Here is a 22,382-nt window from a genome sequence, read left to right as displayed (position 1 = left end):
GTGAGTGAGTCATGTTGTTATATGCATTTTTCACATGTTGTTATTTGGGGAGGTGAAGTCAGTATTTTGCTGAGGGAATAAAGGGGGTGAGAAGCCTGTCTTGATGCCTGAATTCTCTTGTCTTTGGCACTCAGAACTTTGTTGCAGAGGATATTGTAGATATCTCATTGGAGAGTATAATAATGTTGTAAGGATTACGTATCTGTTGTCTTGGTGGAGTGGTTCTTTCAGCAAAAGGATGATTTACTATCATACTGCTTCAGAGTAATGGAATAATGACAAAAATCCTATATTGATTCTACTAACTCCTGCTAAAAAATAACACATCTGGCTAAATTAAATTTAAATTTTTAACAACTTTAGGTTCTATTAATATAAAGAGAGGTTGTCATCCTTGTTCTTGTTTATACTTGTTGGCAGTCTCTGAATGAAGGTAGATCTGGGAGAGCAGGGCAAAGGGAGAAAGGTTAAATGGCAGAGGAGTTGAATTGCTTTAGTGACAGATTGTCTCCAGAAAGGCATTGAGTTGTTTTAAGGATTAGTTTGGGAAAACTTGAGTTGAATGCACTTCTCTTCTGTGCATATATTGCATTCCTAATGCTGCCAGTCACTTATTTTTCACAAAAAGCAAAATTTACTTTCCAGAATGAGATTAGAGAGCACAGGGGAAATGTTAAAAAGCCAAGTGAAGAATCATGTCATCAGCTGCAACACTGGTTGGAGTTTTACCTGTGCTATTTTATTGTGAGATTCTTAAAACACTGGAGCAGATTATTAAAACAGTATATATTTTTCTCTTACATTATGATAATAATAACACCAGAGAAATGTTGTAGAAGTTATTATCAGTGATCTAAGGGGAAAAATGTCATTTCTCAGTCAAACCCTTACCAAGTTCTTTATGAATTTCTATGTGTTCCCAGAGGAGATCTGTCATTGCTGGAAGGTAGTTCTTACAGGGAGAATCTTGCATCCTATCAGCGGGTCTGAAGCGTTTTCTGCTGGAAAAGCCGCGCCATATGAGCTGGGAGCGCGGGAGGCTGTGCGCGCAGTCCCTCTTCGGAAAAAACGCGCTCAATCTGTTTCAGACGAGTTCCCTGAAAGATGGGTTAAATCAACTGATTGAGCTGATTTTCTCTCTTGAGGTGATATTTTATTTATATGATAAAATGCTTGGAAAGTGATTAATTTGTCAGGGGAACATCTTGTTACTGTAAATTTGCCGAATGTGTAATAAAATTGCCATAACACAGATGGGAAAATGAAGATCTTTTTAAAATGAAATAACTGAGCAGTCTGCCTACATTTTCAGCACTTAAAATTAACTTGGTTAAATTTCTTTGTCATTTTTACCCCTGGAAAAATGTAGGCTGGGGAAGATAAGTGGCAAATGAGTGGTGCGTTTGTGTGTGTTGCAGGTGGAGGATACAGGAACAGGCTCTGTAGTGTTCCTTCTGCATTGGAAGGATCTGATAGATTTGTGGAACTTCTGCCACAGATTGAGTGAATTTTAAAAAATTACAATATACAGGATACTCCTTCCCAGCAGCAGAGAGTTTAAGAATAGGGGACCTTTGTGGGCACAAACCTGAAGTCATTAAGATGTATATAAAATACTGCTTTTGTGCCACTTTGTGCAGGATTGCTTTCGAATGAGAGCTAAATAGTGTAATACCCTTCTTAAGTCTTTTTATTGCAGTCTCATATTGTAGGGAATATAACTCAGATTATCTAGGGGTATACTTGAAAAGGAAGGAATACATTCCCTGGGCCTGCACTGCAGTGTCTAACAAGTGAAAATAGCATTAGTGAAGGAACAGTGCCTTTTATTCATACATTTTACTACTGCCTGTCCATTTGTCCACCAGAATGAGACACTTATCATGCTTCCATGTTTTTCCCTTACAACTTAAAGAATTATGAAAGAAAAATTCAATTTTTTGTGTCCTTGTATGACAGCTGGAGTGGATACTGTGGTCATTTGGATTAAAAACATATCCATCACCACAAGTTGACAGGTTATTATTATGTCTTCTTTGAATATATGAATTTTATCCCTACATGTTGGAACTGTAAGAATGGGAACTTTTTATATAAATAATTATCCTGGTAGTGATGTACTGCATATGGTTGCCATATTTTTTCACTTTTACAGCATTCTTGGCCTTATCACCCATAACATAAATCTCAGGCTCTCATATTTAATGCAACCTGTAGGATAACCATGCCTGTATAATGTACAGTCAGCCAATCCCACATCATCATTTGGCTATCATTATTTGTTGTCCTATGACGGATGTTTCAGTTGATGTCCCGTTTTGGATTTTACAGAATGATGCAGCCGTCCAGGGATAGATGAGAGTGGCCTCTTTTAGGTGTTTATGCTGATCTCCACAAGCACCCTCAGTTTATTTAGCTTCCAACTATAGGCAGTTAAAGTCTTGAGTATATTGGTGTTATCTTGGTTGCTCATAATTTATTTTTCAGAACACCAGGCTATTCATTCCATAAAGTGATACTAATACAGAGATTTACTGTCAGAGCCTCTACTGTGTTAAGAACTGGGGAAGAAGTGAAGCAGATTTGGTGGATATTCTAAGCAGATGCTTAGTGAAATGGTTCTTATTCCAGATCTCGGTTCCATCATGGGAAAAAAATCTGATTCCCAATCTGGTAAAATCATCATTTAATGCCATCCTGTTAACTGATCAAGGCTGATCCTTGGTTTGATGAGAATCCTGAACCTGAGCTGAAACTGGTGAGGCACAAAACTTCTCTGGATGAGATGCATTCTACTTACTTGAATTTGCTGGTGGAATGTCACACTAAATTTGTGGCACAGGCCACAGGCCTTTCTTCAGGCCAATCTTCCTTTCACTGCTTACCCAAGGACAGTCAGCTTAAACAGAACTTCCAGCTGTACTAGAAATAAATATTTGATCTAGACTTAATACTGGTAAAATAACTGAAGCAAATATGTCATTAAAATACAGCTGAAGTTTGCAGCATGCAATGTGGAGTAATTAATGCTGATCTCTTCATGTAAAGCTTTTCTTGGACAAGCCTCTTGCAGACATTTTCCAGAAGAGATGGCCACAGGTGAAGCATGTAATGATTGCAGTGTATTGATACAGGTGCTTTATAATTGCAAGTAGCAACATCCCTGTTGTACATGTTATAATTGAGCAGGTACATATTTATTACTTTAGATGATTTTTCTGGAATATGCTGAATTTCTTTCTTCTTCTCCCTGTGACTCCCACCAAAGAAAAGGCAAAAGTTAAGAGAGTAAAAACAGGGTCAGGACTTTGTGAGAAGCTTATCCTGGCAACTTCTGGAGTCATGCAAACATTTTTAAAGTGAAAGCCTTTGCTTCCTGACCTTTGCTGCAGATACCAGAGGCAAATCTCTGACATGTAAACCAGTGGCATAGATAGATTTGAATTGCACATAGTAATATGTGAAGAACAGGGAACTGTGAAAAGCCAAAGGTTTATTTATTTGTTTGTAAAAATCTGTAATCACACATAAAAATCCAAGATAGACTAGAAAAGACTTAAACTGTATAGGTTTTACTTCTATTTTATCTCAATATGTGATGAATTTGGTCATCAGTACCACACCCAAGTAACATACTAAACCATTTGTTGAGTCTGTTTCTAGTTCCAGTGCTTCCAGAATCAAGATATTTCAACAAAGAAAAAGTAGAGTTCAATGGAAGAGATTTTTTTTTCTTACAGTTTTCACTTAAAACTCTTACAGGGCTTCATGGTGTAGAAATAGAAATGTTGTGTGTTAACAGACAGGGTTCATATCACTCCAATGCTTTAGTTCAAGTAAATAAATAGACTGCTGTGCTCTCCAAGTCCTTGCATGTCAGTGTGGTTTTCTTTGAGTGCAGTAGGTTATGGTAATCCACTTGCATCTTGTGTATCAAGAGTATCAGGACCTTAGACCCTCTGAAATCACAGGCTGGGTTAGGGAATAACACCATTAGCTGGTATAAATTTGCAGAGCTTCAGAATTGCTGGGTCTATTCCCCTGTACCCAAGGTTTTGACCCACAATGAATGGCAGATGTGCTGTATTTGGAACAAATTTGATTTTGTTTTTCTAGCTACTATACCCATTAAAATAACAAACCCAGCACTGTTTATAAGATTACCCAGACAATTTAAACACTTTGAGAATTGAGCAGTGATATGGAGCAGAGAGGAGGAGTCTTCTTCAGAATTCATGCTCATCTTTAGAACTGACATCTCTGTTCATGGCTGTTTCACAGCAGTTAAAAATTTGTTTAGGCAAAGAATAGTACATTTTTTTTATGCATTCCTCTTTCATGTAATGAAAACTAGCACTCCCTTTCACATTTTGTAGAAAACAAGATTCTGATAAATTGTATTTGTGAAGTATTTGGTAAATAGTTTATCAAAGTATTTATTTTCCTGTTGTTGTCTGCCTGTTTCATTGCAAATACTTAAAAAACTCCCCACCCCAATCATAAAACCTTGGGCTATTCACAACTACGCATTGCTCACACATTACCCTGTGTGCTGGCTAGTTCTGTTCTTGCCATAGGCTTTATATTTGGAAAGGCTTCACACAAAGAAATTTAGATTAATTCAACAGAAAAATAAACATTTTAAATTAGGAGTAAGAGGAAATTTAATTAAGATTTCCATTTAGGAAAAAAACCCCTTATATATTTCAAAACAACAGAGGTCCCATTTTGGAGGTGGAAGGCAAGTTCCCTTCTCAGACATAAATATTCAAACTTCCAAAGCATGTTTTAATCAAAGCTTTAGAAAATAAACAAAATGGACTGGATTGGAACTCTCCCAAACCATGACAGGGTTCCTGTGCCCTGATGTTGTTCTGTTGAGCAGTTTTTGCCAACTCTTCACCTTTCTGTGTTCTGTTTTGTGCATCTGTAGGAGTGAGATAGGGGCACTCTCTGGAAATGTATTAAAAATTAGTAAGTTACAGATCATTATTAATAAATAGTACCATAACATTATGATTAACAATATTTGCCTAGGTCCTTTTCCTTGTTTGTGTGTTGATTTCAAGTGATCTGGTCAGAGAGCTCTGTGTGGGAACCAGGAAAGCTGAGTCAACCCTGAGGGACTCCCTGTCTGAGGGCACTTAGCCACAGAAAAGGCCTGGTCCCCTATTTCATTTTCAAGTCCTGCAAAAGTGATTGGGATTTTTGTCATCCTAACATAGCTAAAGGTAAGACTGTGGCACTCTAGAGACTGTTTTAAAGCTCTTTCAATTTTTTTTTTTTTTACCTTTTAGGTTTCCTACAGATATTTTCATCTCATAATTTGAAAGGAATGTTTTCTCCCTTGTAGAATCTTACATCTCACTCCTTTAGTTTCTTTATCAAAAATACAGTTTCAGGCTTTCAATATGAGACCGTGACAAAGTGATTTTATAGCCAGTACTGAAAGTGACTAAACTTGACAACAATTGTATTTTATGACAACCACTGCTTTCATGTCCACAGCCTACTTTCCCATCATCAGCCGTGATTTTTTTTCCTCCTTTTTTTCTCTCCCCTCCTCCCCCCATGACTTTTTTCAAATCTGAGCAATTCTGTATCTCTGCACTGACTGAAAACAAATCCTTTTACTAGGAGTGCATTTTAATGGGCAGCATGCTTCACTTAAGTCACCAGAACCTAAACTGTATAATATTCAATTTTTTATCAACCCGGGACCAAAGCTTTTTCTTGAGAGCGATGTTCATAAGAGTAGTGGAAGAATTAGTATTACAGAACTAAACCAGATTAGGAGGCAATGTGAATTAGATTTGGTAACAGATGGTGCCGTGGAAATTAAAGGTGCTTTGCGAATGGAAGCGACAGCAGCTTGCCTCTTTTCCTCTCCTGTCTCTCTCTTTCATGCGCTTGATAGACGGGTATAAATCACAACAATCCCGTCTTGACAGCCAATTTCGAGAATTTGATCTGGTTAAAGACATGGCTTTCCTGCTCCACTCACTGAAACTGGCTGCTATTTTATTTTTATACAGCGCCTTGTCATATTTAGGAAAGTGGAATCACCTGCCTCTCTTTAATGAAATTTTCTTTAATTACAGTTTTAGCTCTTTAGTGTTAATTACTTTTCCATTCAGCCTGAGTTCTCGGGCTGTCTCTTAGGGATGTATGTCTCTCCCCCACCCTACCTCCTTGCACTATTCACGCATATGCTTTCATTTTTCTAAAGATGCTTTTCATTGTTGGAAGTTGTTGTCAGATCCATTGTAATTAGATCCTAATTATCAAAATCATCATTATTGTGTAGGAAGAGGAAGCATTGTAAACAACTGTTAAAGTTATAGGATCTTGTTTGACAGAGCAGGAACCTTTCAGGATATACTTGAATAATAAACAAGCATACAAAAAGCCCTGCTGAAAACTCTGGGAAACATAAAGATCTGGAGAGCAAGCCCTCTCCTTGGAAGGAAAATGTACCCAGGTTCTCTCTCCTTATCTATTCCTCAGAGTCCAATCCCATATTTTTTCAGAAAAGATCAGAATAAAATTACCCTGTTTCAGTTTGCTTATGTAAATTTTCAGCTTTGCTCCTCTCATTCAGGTTCCAGATACAAAAATCACTTTCTTGATGTGTGTCAGGATTGACTTATGGTTGCCTTAATACAATTACTTTTTTGTGTATAAGGCAGCAAGTGTAAGTGAAGGGACTGCTGCTGTGATGCATGGAGATGTGGAGATGCTACTGCCATACACTAAAAGTCCTCAGAGTGAAAGAGAAAAATAATGGACTGTATCTAAAAGAAAAAAAATAAAAATAAAACCCTCAAACTAGGAGAAGATTCGTAGAGCTGGCAACTAACAGTTGGTAGAAATAAAGCTTCCTACTGGCAGTCAAATCAAATGTAGTAACAACTCAACGACTCCCTGCTGCTTGCTGACAGCATGGTGTAACACACTGGGACAAACATTCACTTAAACACTGATTGCAGGAAAACGTCATCTCCCCACTCCCCAAGTGGCTTTTGGTTGCGTGTGTGAGCGCACATGTGTGTGCAGGGGGTGTTTAAGTCCAGTGGCATGTGTCTGGAGGGCAGCACACCTTGGGAGCCAGCTGAGTGAGGGGGTGGGACAAGGATCTCTTGCTTTATAAGTTCTAGTCCTGAGTCTTCTAAGACGCTCACTCTCTGATACTATTTCTGGTGTGTTCTCTCTAATCGGTTCTCCAATTTAACAGAGCCTGGCGTGCAAATTATAATTCTTGGGCTATAAATCTGCAGAAAATCGGTGAGGGAGCTGGGTGGGGAGACAGGTACACGGTGTGCTCACACCTACACTCTCTGCCTTTCAGCCATGGAATGAAACTGCTGCCAGAAATTGTAAAAAATGCCATGATGCAAACTTTGACTCTGTCTTGAGACTCAAGGCATTTTTTTGTCTTCTTTTTTCTTTTGGAAAGTGATGAATGACAGCTATGTTTCTCTGATCTGTAGTACTGGCTTTCTGACTGGTGCAAGTAAGTGCTTTTGATGCTGTAATCATTTCAAAATAATCCCTCTTTAGAAAGCCTGTTATGTTCTTGAATGAATCTTTACTTACTTTTGTAGTTTTTTATTTTTATCTCTTGAAGTAGCTGAATGTAGCATTTAATTTTCTTTTGCTCATTCAGCTGATTTCCCTTAATAAAAAGAATCCTCACAATTAATAGCTGACTCCTTCACACTTTACCATGTCCTCTGGGGGCTGGAGACATCAGGTGGATTCCACCTGATACCGCTGAAATACAACCACAAGTAGAATGATGCTCCATCACAGAAAAACACTTCTTAACCAGAGTTTTTGCTGTCTAACAGCATGTGACATGAATTGTTAGTCTGCACTTGGACTAATAAAATCTTACTCTTCCTTATCAGTTTACTGATTTACATATGATGAGGCTTGGCCATCATTCTGATTGTCACATGACAGTTTTTTATTGGAACTTTTTGGGCATGGGAATTCTCCTTGTGTGAGTTGGTACAGATCTCAACTCTCCTAGTGCAACAGAGCTGTCTCTTTTCAGGGATGTTAAGCACTGTAACAACAAAAAAAAAAAAGGTATATATAAAATATTAGGGTAAAAGTCAGTAACTGAGAGAAGGTGAGTCTGAGGTATTACAGTGGTAGGATTGTAGCTTTAAACAGCAGCCATGTTCTAGCTGTAAAAATGTTAAAGACACGGGAGAACAATGTTAAAGACACACTAAAAATGAAGTAGGTATATGAAGTATTCCCCAAGGTTTCAGTTCTATCAGGACCTTCATATATACACAAAACCCAATAGATTTCCTCTGTGTTTAACCTTTAGGCATTATAGAATGATTTTGATTTGAAGTGCAATCTCCCTGTGTTGCTTTCTCTTCAATATTTGTGTCTTTTTGTTTTAAAGTATTGGAAAACTATATCAATGGGGCATATTGAAAAAGTAACTTTTCCTACTTGAAAAAGACGTGACATCCATGTGTGTAGGAAACTGCAGGAAACTTTTTGGTGATGGCCTGCCTAGTAGTAGTACATAACAGTTAATAGGATATTTTCTTCATAAAACACATGCAAAAATTAAGGTCTGTAGTGCAGTTTCTATATGCGCTTTTATTTTTTGCCTTTCAATTATAGGTTTTGTTTGTTTGTGTCAGTGTGTTGCAGTGACATGTATTGGGTACAGTGGACAACTGTGCCACTGAGGGCTGGCACCTTTTCAGATGTCTGGTGTTTTGGCTCTTGGCTCAAAGGTGTGAGATCTCTGAGTATTATTCCTCATTTTTGTTCCTAAAAGAGTACCTGATGTAAAGAATAATAATTTTTCAGTTTGAAAAGATTTAAATTATGTTGCCTCTAAGTGCTTCACCTCATAAATTCAGAAGAGTTATGTTATAGTCTGTCAAACCATAGGATCTGTATGCTGCAGAGACTGTGCATGTCTAAGGATACATTTAATTAAACCAGCATTAGTGCATCTATACAGACTTATTAAAACACTTAGTTTGTCTCAATAATATTGATTAAATAGCAGTAGTTTGTTTAATCTAAGTGTATTTTTGCTATTACTACATTACTTCCAAGTAATCAGGGTAATAGTCATCATCAGTGAAATATCACGTTAGTTATGAAGTAATGTCATAAGAATTGATTTAGACTTGGCAGGAAAGGAAGGCTTTCTGTCATATAGTGCCAAAGCCTGATTTGGACTATTAGAATGAGAGTTTTACACATAATTTCTGTTCATATAAACAGGGTGTGTTTTATAGGCTTATAGGTTATTCCATACTCCGAGTATCCATTATATCAAGGAACACCTCAGACAGTTAATTATGCAAAACATCATGTAAGTAATTACACAGTATTATTATGCATTTAACAGTTTTATTGATTTGCCAGTTGCTCACTTACAGTATTTAGAGCTATAAACAAGAGATGCTCACCCTCAGTTGAAATAGATCCAAGGAAATGAGCTAAAGATAAATGACACTAGTATGCATTGTTGCATCAGATGTAATCCTTAAACGTAGGAGCTGTCAACAGTGATAATTTGCAACACATTGGGGTATCTCAGGATCATTTCCCTCTTGTTAACAAAGTTTATCAACCAGGAAGCATGGGGAATCAACTTGAAATAGAATGGGAAGCAATAATAAATATTTATATATGGTGGGTGAGTAGGTTTAAATAATTCCTCCTCATTTTTGGGGGGTCTGTAGTAGTTGCAAGTCAGCCACTTGAACATTTTTCTTTTTTAAAAGCACCACAGAAAACAAAGTGCAGCCTCTCAGATGAGGTGCAGATCTGAAGGGTGTGAGATAATGGTTTGTTTGGCGTGTTTTGTTGAGCTAAAAATGAGCACACAGTAATGCAGTCTTGCACTGCTTCGTGTGCAGGAAGTGCTTCAGCAGAGCTTGGGTAGATGGCATACAGAGCAATAGCAACTGTTTGGGAAGTTGGATCCTCTGTCAGCAGTCATCCGCTAACCCAGGCCACTGCGGGTAACAACATGATGGCTTCAAGCATTGCTCCTTCTCTTCCGGCTGCTACTGGCTTTGACAGCTGCTCTGGAAGGAGTCACTGGCTTGCTTTGCTTTTCCTTACCGAGGTGAAGTGGGCAAGTTTCAAGACAACATAAAAGAAAGAAGAAATTGCAAAAAGCAATGAAACATTCAGCATTTCTTAACAACCTCCCACCCCCCCAAAAAACCCCACCAAACTCTTCTGTTTTGCATTGGGTAGTCCTTACTTCATGGTTTTACATGTGTGTTGATTATTAAGGACCTTGAGCCTAATAACAGTTTTGTTTGTGCATGCATAGGACAAGATTAGCAATACTTTGTGATTAATAATCTCATCCACTAGGTTAACCAAGCAGGCCTTACCATATTTCTTATTAAAAGAAGAAATCCTTTCTTTTCCTTCCTCCAACTAAGCCTGTGCACCTTAATGCAATGATGATATGTTAGACCCAGCAGTTGTCAAAGCATCGTATTACTGTGATGCCATAATGACACCCTGTCTCTGTAAAGTAGTCATGTTTTCTCAAATCACACGTTGCACCGTTGATTTCTGACATGACACTTCATTCAGTCACTTTCCTTTTCTTTGGCGTCTCCATTCTCTGACAATAGCAGCTGGTGCCCATTTTCCTACTAAGTGATTCACATTTTACCACTTTACTAGAGTGCAATTAGCTGAAGCAGAAAAAAATGCTCAGTGTAAAGCAGCTCGGATGAAATTGTTACTCAGCTCTTTAACAGGACCTGGTGAATGTCTTGAGGTGTTGTCGTGGGTGTCAGTGTGAGAAGCAATGTTTTGGTTTCTTTGCACACAAATGTGGTTTTTTTTCTCTGTTACAGTCAGGGAAACCGATTATGGGAATTCACTGGAACACGCTGACTTTTTTTGTCTGCTGATTTTAGTACAGACCTTCAAAATGATACTGAAAGTAAGCACAGTATTTAGAAGGAAATGTGGTATTTATAGTCAAAGCGAGGATCTGGCTTCCATTCCTGACTGCTGCAGACTTACTGTGTCACTTAGACAAAGAGATTCTTTAATGCATTGGCTGTCACAGTTAAAGTCTGAGGATAGCAAGACCTTTTTGGTAGACATCCATGTGAGAGGAAGGTATTGGAGGAAAATCAGATGGGTGGTACTGTTAGCATGAAAAGTACCTAGGTGTGCATAATAACACCTACCTTGCTGATGCTCCCACATTGTAGCTGTCATTACAAATGTCAACTGCTAACAACCTATTCTGATATTTATGAATGTAGGGCAGTTTTCTCCCCAAGAAAAGAAAATACTTCATGTGCAGGTAGGAAGTGGACTTTAGTGTTGGTCTGCAGTAGAAGTGGTCACTTTAATTATTGTAGTTAATTATTACTGCCACAGATACCACCAGTCTAGCTCTGAAATAGCGAATGATGCTGTAAGCAGAACTTTTCCTTCTTGAAAAAAACGTGAAATGTGTTCATGGACTGTGAGGTATTGGCATGTTGTTTTGGCCTCCTTTGGGTATTGGTAATAAGGGAGATGAGGGAAAAGTAAATTTGTGAACTGGTTATATATATAGATGGAATATGAAGAGCTCCTAGTAGCTGGAATGAGGCTTTCTTTCTTAAGGCTATATACTGTAATCAGATGCAGTTAATTTTTGCATTCCACTTGTATATTGATACTGATTTAGCCAGTGTCAGCACTGTCAATATCATTAGTAATGTGGCAGGTAGATGGAAATATGAATGTGATTGCATTAATAAATTCTTAATATATTCAGGCTTTCATAAGCACATAGCATTACAATTTATTCGCTATTGTTTAAGGCCATTTTAAAGAAGAAGTTGCCTATTGCAGTGCTCTGTCATTGTATCTTTCTGCCAGCAGATCCTGGCTTCAGGTCTTTCTTAAATGAAGAAGTTTTGAAGTAAATTTAGTGTAGACATGAAGAGTTAATGCTGTATATTGCATATTAACCATGGCTTGCAGCACCCTATGTATTTTCTCTTGTATTTGGCCATGGAAATGCTTCTGGAGCCTGTTGTTGCTTTTCCTGAGGGTACTAAAAGGAAAGTTTACCTGAGATTTCCCACTTGTTAGAAAACTTACTTCAGAACAGCCCACCACAAATGGAACTGCCATTTATTTGACTTAAAATCTAGTAAAGAAAAAAAACAACCCCACCAAGGCTTTAAAATAAATACTGTACGTTTTTATATGACACATGTTATTTCTATTCATAAACCTTAACTAAATTTAGATTTTTATTAATCCAATGTGACCTAAAAATTTTGCATTAACAGCACAATGTGGAATTGGGCTTATTCTCTTTGAATGCAGATAAAGCCATCATCTTGAAAATAGCTCTTTCTGACAAAAAGGTGTTCTTTTGAAATAAAGTCTTATTCACTACATTCCTCTTAGAGTTAATGTGAATTTTAGTGCCTCTAATTTTAGATTGAAGTGAGGTCTAGAATAAAACCCACTGGCTGACAATTGAATTTATAGATAGTTGTGAATATTTCAGGCTTGAATAATAGAGCTGTAGAATTTCAGACACAGAGAGGAAGAGAGAATTAAACTCCAACTGTAGTTTTACACTATAATGCAATGGTGTCTAGGAATTCTTCAGTGTAACGAGCTAAGTAGTAATTAGGAGGGAACTGAGGGAGGGATTTTACAGAGATCTAGCTTAGGCATTATTCCAAATGTTCAGCATGATAATTTGATGGTGGTCACACCTGCCATCCGTTTTAGATGGCTCTTGAATTACTTTTGTTCAGAAGTGGTGCAGGAAGGAAGGAGTGAAAGCCGTAGGTGTCTGTTGCCCACCCACAGCTAGTACCCAGCCTCGTCTGTGTTTCACCTCCTGGGGATTGAGAAAGTTTCTGTTCTCAGAGTCAGGCGCTGTTGTTTTTGCTTTTCCCTGGAATCATTAATGTTTTAACCGTGTTTACGCTTTGCCAGCGTGCACCGGTCCGGTCTGTACTGTTGAAGCTGGAGCCAAAAGCAGCTCTGCCTTGGTCAGTACCAGAACCTGCTACTTCAGAGCCATCAGCAGGCTGGCTTTAACACAGGCAGCACTGTGATCAGATTTTAGTGCTTGTTAGAACTGAGATGGTATTTTGGTTTAGGCTGCTTGGAGTGGGAGATAGCTGCTCCTGTACTGGCTAAAACAACGTGCAGTTGAGCAGCTAATTAATTACAAATGGGGCTTTTTTTTCAGGAATGGGAAGGGTGACATTCGGGCTCATTATTGCACAAATTAGATTAAAAAAAATGTCAATGGAAGTTTCACACAAGAATGTGTCATCAAGCTGGTTATGACAGACTATAGGCAGTGACTCCTAGTGCTGTATTTTGAGACTTTACATGTGGAGTCTTGGCAGAAGGGAGGTGAAAAAAGAGCAGAGTACATGTTTAGTCAATAAAAAGATCTTAGTGTGTAGAAAAATAATATAAAAAAATCAGTTGGTAAAATGTGGAAGTTAATTGATAATCTTAATCACAGCTGTATAAAATTCAGTGTCAATGCAAGGGGAGAGAGAGACAGAGAGACACCATGTTTTAGTACCCTAATAACTTCTTACTCTAGTCTAAGATTGTAATGTATGTGAGAGCGGTCCAGTAATTATAAGGTAATAAGTGGAGTGGTGGTGTAAGTGCTCTAAATTAAAAGGAATTCGCAGAGCTGCTGTAAGTCAGAGCCGACCCGCTTTCTTTCAAACGTTGACTTGAGAAAAGTGCTTAGCCCAGAGTGCAAGTAGAAAGACAAGAGAGAGCTATCTATTAATTACAGCACTCATTAACAGTGACGGCTACAAGGCAGCAGATGCAGAAGAAAAGGCACACGCTACTGCAGGCTGGCAAGGGGATTTCCCCCCCTCCAGTTCTTGAGGAAAGGACAACACAAGCAGGTGGTCCACTGTAATAAGATATTTTCACGGCTTTAACCTTCCCATTTCCTTGGTTTATTTGCTGACACCAGATAGCTTGCTCCTTCCACCTCCCCAAATAAGCCCTGATTTTATGTTTAGATGGTAACATTTCTGTACATCAATCTGGCTGTTTTACGAATATGCACATTTGTTATTTTCAATAGAATTTTACAGTAAAAATCACAACAATTGAGAAGTCTAAATGAAATCCATGGGCACTGATTTTAGGGTGAATCTCATCTTAAACACTTCTCTTTAATGACGGGTCAGGCTCTTATCTCCATTACCCCCATTGGGAAGGAAGCCAACGCTTGATTTATGTCTTTTTTCCATTGGTGAATTTGATTCCAGATATTAAAGTAGAAATTGATGAAAAATTTTTGTTCTTAAATAAAAAGAAGTGGAAAAATGAAGACAAGATCTCAAAAATTACTTCAGAAAATTATGTCAGTCAAATTGTCTGGACTTAACATATTTGCTTTGAAAACACAAATCCATAGCTCGAGGTGGTCCTATAGGATAGTTGCTTTTCTGCAGTTAGTGTTTCTAAAGAAATGTTCATAGCTATGATCTGACTTCGGCAGCTTGTGAGAGTACTGTCAGGAAAATGCTGGATAGGCCATTTGCTACTGTGGTCTCATAATCACAGCTGGAGAAAACGAAGATAATATCTGAATCAGAGCTTTCTAATTATTATTTTTGTCCTCTGTTCATTCCAAAATATGTTAATAGTAAAAAACTTGGGGATGGAAATAGATGAAGTTTTCTCCCCCCAGTCCTCCCTGTAGAAAGCAATAATTTGTTGGATCAGATACTGTGTAGTTTTATTTCAGATGCTTAATTCTGAAACTATGAGAACTGAGAGGAAAAAAATTTCACTTTCTGAAAGACAAAACCTATATGTAAAATTTCCTCTAATACATGTTTTTAATCCAAGAATGGAGCACATAAAATGTCAGATCCTATAGAGCTGTAGATATATGGGATAGTGCTGTAGTTATTACTGGTTAGTCTGAGGATAATGGCTGGAAAGTAATTGCAGCCACAGCTGATGAATCATTTCACTTAGATTTTGTGAAAATGGAGTTCAGCTGTAATTATTTGTTAGAGTACCCCGTTGATGTGCTACTTCGTTACTAAATAGCTGTATCTATAATAAAGCAATATTAATGAAGAAAAAAAGATTGCAAGGGACCTGCTCTTCAGTTCTTGAATCAGATCAATAGATAATGGATATGTGTTTTAGTTAAGTGTCTTGACAAATATTAATTACAGAGCAGAGCATTTATGTGATCAAACTTGAAACTATTTGTTTCTGATAATGGTGGAATTTACAGAAAGAAAGTAGAGATGGAAAAATGAAGACGTTTAATAACCAGGCCATCTAATAGGAATTATAAAATTTTTTTACTTGGTTGATGACAAATTCAGAATTTAGAGTTGATGTGAAGTTGACATGTAGCCTAGAGGGCAGGTGGAGGGGACAACGGAAGGATTTGGTCTCTTTAAAGTTTTTGTTTACTGCCTGTCTGGAGCTTTGACAAAGCTCTGTCATGCCCTTATGCTGATTACCTTCATGTAGAACAAGAAGTATTGACTAATGAATGAATGATGTGCAGCCCCTAACCCTTCCAGAGCAGCCTTAAAGAGCACTGTCTTTAATACACACATTCTTCTTTCTCTCTCTCCCCTCTGCAGGCTTCTCTGCAGAATGTCAAGCAAAGATCGACACATTGATTCCAGCTGTTCGTCGTACATCAAGACGGAACCGTCGAGCCCCGCCTCTCTGACGGACAGCATCAACCACCACAGCCCCGGTGGCTCCTCCGACGCCAGCGGGAGCTACAGTTCCACCATGAATGGCCATCAGAACGGGCTGGACTCGCCTCCCCTCTACCCCTCGGCCACAGGGCTGGGGGGCAACGGGCCGGTCAGGAAACGGTACGACGACTGCTCCAGTACCATTGCTGAAGACTCACAGACCAAGTGTGAATACATGCTGAACTCGATGCCCAAAAGACTGTGTTTGGTGTGCGGTGACATTGCGTCAGGGTACCACTACGGAGTGGCCTCCTGCGAGGCCTGCAAGGCTTTCTTCAAGAGGACGATTCAAGGTTGGTTATTTGTTAATCTTGCTTTCTTTTGCTCAGAATGAGCATGTATGGTCTTGGGCTGAAGCCTGTTAGCACTTCAGACCGTGCCTTTTCATTCTTCGTACTGCTTGTTCCTACAGACATTGCTCGTGAAGAAGCCCCTTTGGGCTTCTTTGGGAGCTCTGCCTGTCACATGCCATGTTTATTTTGATTCCAAAAAATGGAAAAGCGCTGGAGCTAACCAGTGGATGTTCAGATTTGTTTTCTCTGAGAGTTTGTCTGGATTCCCGTAAATGATTGTTGCAAAGAAAGTGGAGCATTTTCTGAAGGTTGTCATGGACGCCTCTTGAACACACCCTGTGGCTGGCACACAGGATTGTGCTGGTGTGTTGCTCCTAGATACACCACTACTGTACTTAAATTGTCACAGAAATCTAGTTTATATTTGTGAAAGAACCAGTGCATGTGAAATTGGAACAAAAATGCAATGGTGTAGTGCTTTGTGCATATCAGTGTATTGATAACTGGTCTTTCACCCACTATATACAGTGACCTTAAATGAATTTGTCAAATAACTGTAAGATCACATTCTAAGGAGAGTAAGTTGGCAGCTTTTGGTCTCTGCTCAGTATTTTTTACTAATCTGCTCTTGATACCTGTTACAAATATGCCACATATTTTGGCATAAATTAGTACAAATGGGAAAATTTGCATGACTGCTTTTTCTAGCTTCAGAACCTATGGAGACAAAATAACCTTCTACTTTGATTTAGATATCATCCGTTCAAGTAAAATTGAAGGTGCTTTATTTAAAGAACATGAGGCCAAGCTTGGCCTGTGCAGGAATATAGTGTCACATTAAATTAAACTCAGACTTCAGAGACTAAAATTAGGTTGCTAAGTCCAAATTTAAGCTTCTCAATAAAACCTGCTTGATTTTCATACATGTTGAGCACCTGAAATTCTCAGGAAAGGCAATGCAGTCTGGTTATATAGTTTTCTTTTTAAGAATGAACATAAAGTGAGCTTCAGTTTGTCATTTCATATATCCCAAATTAAAAAAAACCGTTTCGTCTTAAGTATAGTGCTTCCATATTTAATGTAAAATTAGTGAGGAAATTTGATTTATATATTGCTGAGGCAGTGGCCATTTTATTCTTCTCTCTTCCATTTTGCTACTGGGGAGATTTGGGGCTTTTACCAGCATGAAGAGCCCATTTTATGAGGGACATCCAGACACTCAAAAGAAACATTATACTTCAGTTGTTCTAATGGAGCTGAATGTTACACTGTTGGCAACCAGTAAACAAAGATTCTTAATGGTGGCCGGGGTTTATATGTAAAATAAGCACACATACAGAGACAATTTGCTCATTTCAATTCTCTGTATTGGAAAAAGTAAAAAGAGGTAGGTGATTTCACTTGACCTTCAAGAACATTTTCAGAAAAGCTCAAAAAATGTTTCTACTGAAGCAATTTTTATTTTTTGGTTGCTAAACTTCAAGCACCAATTTCAACTAGCAACTCTGTTTTTATAAATGGTCTTTAATTGCTGTGTAATAGCTGTCCTACAGGACTGAATTGATGCACGATTATTTTAGTTGCATTTTGAGCACCAAAAAAACTGCTACAGAAACAAAACCTGATTGAAGTGTTGACTTCTGGCAGTAATAGGTAACCTGCAATTTTACACCACACCACAGACAGAAAGTTTCTGGGCATGGGAGCACAAGGCAGAGACGTCATCCTCCAGATTAGCAACCTGGACTTGGCCACGCAGCTCAAGTTAGAACTGGCAGCTGTGCAAAAAGTCTCAGTGCGGTTGGAGCACGAGCTGCATCAGCAGGTGACAGTGCTGTGAAGACAAAAAAAAATGCAGCAGGGCAAAACCAAGCATTGAAAAGAAAAGCCATAATGAAGAAACTAAGAATAGGAAGTACATTACCCATCATAATGTCATGGCAGCATCTTTAGCAATGGTCCTGACTAAACTGGCACAAATACTGAGAATTTTCAGGTACCATCCAAAATAATGGAAGCTACTTGGGTGAATCAAACCATGGGTTTTGGTAGGTGACAAAATGTATAAAAGAAAAAAGGTGCTTCCTCATGATTTGAATGGGAAAATTCTACCTTTAGGCTTGCATGAGGAGTAATTCCCCTGAGGTTTTTTGTTCTAATTGATAAAATTTAGTTCCAGTGCTTTGGAGGTCATTCCTCCCTGCACTGTTTCATTTCCTTGTTCATATAATGTTCCTTCTCTCTCTCTCTCTCTGCTTATTTTTAAAATGAGTTTGCTGCTGCATTACTGCAACTAAGAAAACAGGAGAACAGAAACAACAGGCAACAGGCTTTGAAAGACAGAATAGAAAACCAGGTGTCAAATATTGTACCTGTGCATATGTAGGGATATCATGTTTCTGCTCAAAGAATTTCTTACTTTAAATGCTAATAGCTTAATTGTGATGAGTTCTTTATTATAGATTCAATGAAAAAGAACATAGGACTTCCCAAACCCTTGTTGATCATTCATCAGTTTACTAAATTAGCTCAGACTTGTAGATCCTCAGTGCTATTCCTGTTGAAATCATGGGCACAACTGCCCTGACTTCAGGGAGAGGAAGGCTGAGCTGATAAAGTCAGATTATGAAGCACATCCTGTGTTCGTGTAAGGCCTGATGTCCTTTCCACTGAGTCAATGGGAATCTTTCCATTCCAGCGGAGTCTCTTGAGGTCTCAGCAGGTGGAGGCCACAGGCAGCTGCCCAGAGAGCCAGCACAGTTATTTGTGCACCACCAGCATCTCACACAAGACAGACGCCTCACAGGCACCTAGCAGCTCCTACACAAGGCAAATATCACTCTAATGTAGAGTATACACCTGTTTTTAAGGGTAATGGAGATTGTCATTCCCTTTCCAATTTAGCAGTTTAGTCTAAGTAACATCCAGCCTCCTGGAATCAATTCCTGCTTATTTCCTTAAACATTAAGAAATTAAATTAACCCTGTTTTGATGTATAAGAAGGAGTAATTTTGTCATTTTAGAATATATATTTGTTAACATAGCCCAAAAATAGGTTTGCAGTTTTGGTAAAGTGTGCATAATTATGATAAAAATCAATAATATTAGAAAAAATTAGAAACAAGCAATTTCCTGGCTAAAAAAAATGAAAGAGAACGAACGCACCAGAAAAGAGCTCAATATATAAAATTGGTGTCTTCTTAGGTCATAGTAGAATGCAGTGATGTTCTGCCCCTTTTGTGAGATATAAGGTATGGAAGAACTGGATGTTCTCTCTGCTCAGCCTAGCACTCACTCAGCTGCAGCTCTCAGTTTGCTTCTGTGATAATTTACATGGTGGCTGATTGCAAGTGTCTCACAGAAATACACACACAGCCAAATCTTCCCAAAATTGGCTTAACATCAGGGATGGTAGAAAATAGCAACATCTAAAAATAGTTACAGGTCTATTGATTTTTAGGGTCTCTTCACAGTTTTTGCTGTGCACTGTATTATCTTGAAAACTCTGAGCTTTCATTAAGAGAAAGAGGAGAAAAAAAAGAATTTTCAGTTGTCAGCTGGGTTCAAAGTCTTGTGTTCAACACAGAGGTCTTGTACTTGCTAGATATTTTGTAGCGAATATTTAATGTAAATATATTTATCATAATTTTGGTCAGTTATCATATATACTAGTAAGTATACATTTTCATTAATCATATGTAATTACTCAGTGTTCATAACTTAAACATTTCAGCAGATGGATTGAACTGGTATTCTTGCTTTCAGGAGAGGGCTGAGATGATATGACTTTCAGGTTCAAGACAGATTATTATCCTGTTTTATGTTAGCTTTTATCTCTCTAAACTAATGGCCTGCATCTAGAAGACTTTCATCCTCCCTCGTTCCAAATTGTCCAGACTGTTGTCTTTGGACTCTTTAAACTAGCCTGAAAAGACAATGTGTAAAGCCTGCACATTCCTCCTAAGGCTTCTCACAAAAGTCTCAGATCTTACTTATCATTTCCTTCAATATTGTTTGAATTTTCCCCACAAAAGCTAAATATTTTGCATTCAGTAGTCTTTGTTCTTGAATTTTTACTTTCTTGGGCGTTTTTTGTTTATATGTTTATTTTTTGAGGAAAAACTGTTGGATGAACAGCAGTGAGGCATCAATGTTCTGTGTGTACACAGGGTGAGTAAAGCAGTAGTTGGTAAGAAGCCCTGCAGTCAAACCCTCACTGTTTTATCATTTCATCCCTGAGAGTTGCTGCCTGTCCATGTCTCCTAACACAAACAGGGAATACTCTATCCGTGAAATGCTGTTGTCTTCTGCTATCTCATTTTATGCTGCTCAGCTAAGAGCCTTCAGCTCTACAGTTCTGCAGGGATGTTCCCGTTGTCTTCAAAGCCTGCCCAAACTCTCTGTACTTTGTTCAGCTCTCTGGTTACTCAGAGTTGTTTTTAATCCCTCCAATGTTCAGGTTTTTCAGTCCCGTTTAGAGTGTTGACCCATTATTGAGCCAGTTTGAACTGTAAATATGCAAACACTTTACAGTAAATACATTTTTATTTTTCAATCAGGAAGTTTTAATCAAGAAAGGTAGAACTAGGTATGTACATTCAGATAAGGCAACATAAAGTTTGATTTGAAGTTGCATGTGACTGAAGTGGCTTCCAAAGGGTATTTTGCATTTCTGAAAGCTGTCTTCTGTAATACATTTTTGAGGAGGAAATGAAAGAAAATCAAACAAGATTTTATGGCTTTTCAGCTTCTATGCTGATAGCTAAGATTATTGTTGTTTTATAGAAGGGTAGGGTGGAGGCTCCCATCTTGGTGCACTGGCCTGTGGACCTTGGCTCTGGTGCAAAGATGGCAGCTCTCCAGTGAGCTGAGCACTAAATGTCACCTGAATCCATCATTACCTGATCTAATCATTCACCTTCCTTATATAAGTGGAAGACTGTGCATCAGCACTTCTTTCAAAGAATATTTTAAGCAAGCAGTGATAGATATCTTCCGTTTTCCCCAGTTTCTCTGTGCCTGTGGGCCAGCCAGACTAGCAAGCGAGCATTTTTAATTCCTTCCAAGACATCTTTTTATCCTGTCATAATGTCATTGTGTAGCTATAGCAGCTAAACAAGATGAGACAATAAAATATAAACATGGTGAAATCTCAGAACCAGAGAGAAGCTTAAAAGTATACAGATTGTTCTATCTTTTTTTACTATCTCTGCTTTCCTTACAACCTTGAAAATTGTAATAAGCATTTAGATGATTTGGGAGTAAGAATGAGCATCCTGATTGGTGCATGGCTATTTTGAACCCCTCAGAAATAATGCAAAAGAGATGTGATTTACAAATAATGCTGGTACACTAGTATGTATCAATGCCATTATAATTAGGTCTGCATCTTGTTTTGTTATAAACATCTCTGAAAGCCTCCAGCCCACTTACAAAGCTCTGTCTTGTTTGAAACCAGAGACATGAGAAATCTCAGCTAGCAAGTGATTTATGTTAATGTTTGTATAACTTTTTAATGACCTTTTTTTTCTGGTGTGAAAATGATTCAGTTTGCAGCTTTACAGACTGAGATACTCTGTGTGCTTATAAACAAACAAAGACAATCCTCCATGCTATCCTAGTAGAATGTATCAAAATTGACCTAGATAAAATACCAGTAGGGACCAAACAGAGATAGTTCAGTCTTTCTGACTTGAACAGCTCTTAAGTGACTACCAGGTAGCAGGGGATCAGTTCCCTCTGTGTCTTCAAAGCATTTGTTCTCTTTAAAGGTGACCTAAATGCCCTTCATTTCTTGTGAATAAGTTGAGTACAGGGGGATTCAAAGGTAGTTGGACCGTTACAGATTCAACACCCGCTAATACCAGTCTGATACTGAAAATTATGGTGACTTTTTATGATGCTGGAAACCAATCTACCTAAAGTTAGAGGCTGATATAAGACTGTCATGTAATCAGAGTAGCCAGCATCACCTTTACATTTTTGCTTTAAATCATCATGTTGCTTTCTAAGAATTAAAAAAAAAAATGGCAAGTTCTAAATATGTTTTAGTTCTCTAACACAGTACACTGATTTCTTCAAAGCAATTCAACATAATGACTTCACTAAAAATGTACTTTTAAGCTGTTCATGTCCCTCTGTCAAGCACCATGTTTAAAAACTAGCTGCTATTCCTTAGTTACTTACTCTAACAGAAAAGGCAACATAAGCAAGAAATCAAACATAACCCTTCATACACAGTCCTGTCATCTTGAAAAGATACTTGAGACATTTGGGAGCCAAATTTTTAAATGTTCTGTAACTCTGTGTG

General features: G+C 38.2%; 1 protein-coding gene across 12 annotated transcripts in view; it reads left to right on the top strand.

Moving 5' to 3' along the window:
- ESRRG (estrogen related receptor gamma) overlaps positions 1-22,382 on the top strand; it is a 392,291-nt gene that overhangs the window by 253,508 nt on the left and 116,401 nt on the right. For all 12 annotated transcript variants that reach the window (XM_077175921.1, XM_077175928.1, XM_077175924.1 and 9 more), the window contains one exon: positions 15,657-16,072. In XM_077175921.1, coding sequence (XP_077032036.1) covers positions 15,657-16,072 — 416 coding nt within the window. The remainder of the gene's footprint in view (positions 1-15,656; positions 16,073-22,382) is intronic.

The sequence above is a fragment of the Agelaius phoeniceus genome, chromosome 3, assembly GCF_051311805.1.
Source record: "Agelaius phoeniceus isolate bAgePho1 chromosome 3, bAgePho1.hap1, whole genome shotgun sequence".
Classification (NCBI taxonomy): Eukaryota; Metazoa; Chordata; class Aves; order Passeriformes; family Icteridae; genus Agelaius; species Agelaius phoeniceus.
Note: the sequence above shows the minus strand (reverse complement) of the source record. Positions and strands in the feature narration are given on the sequence as shown.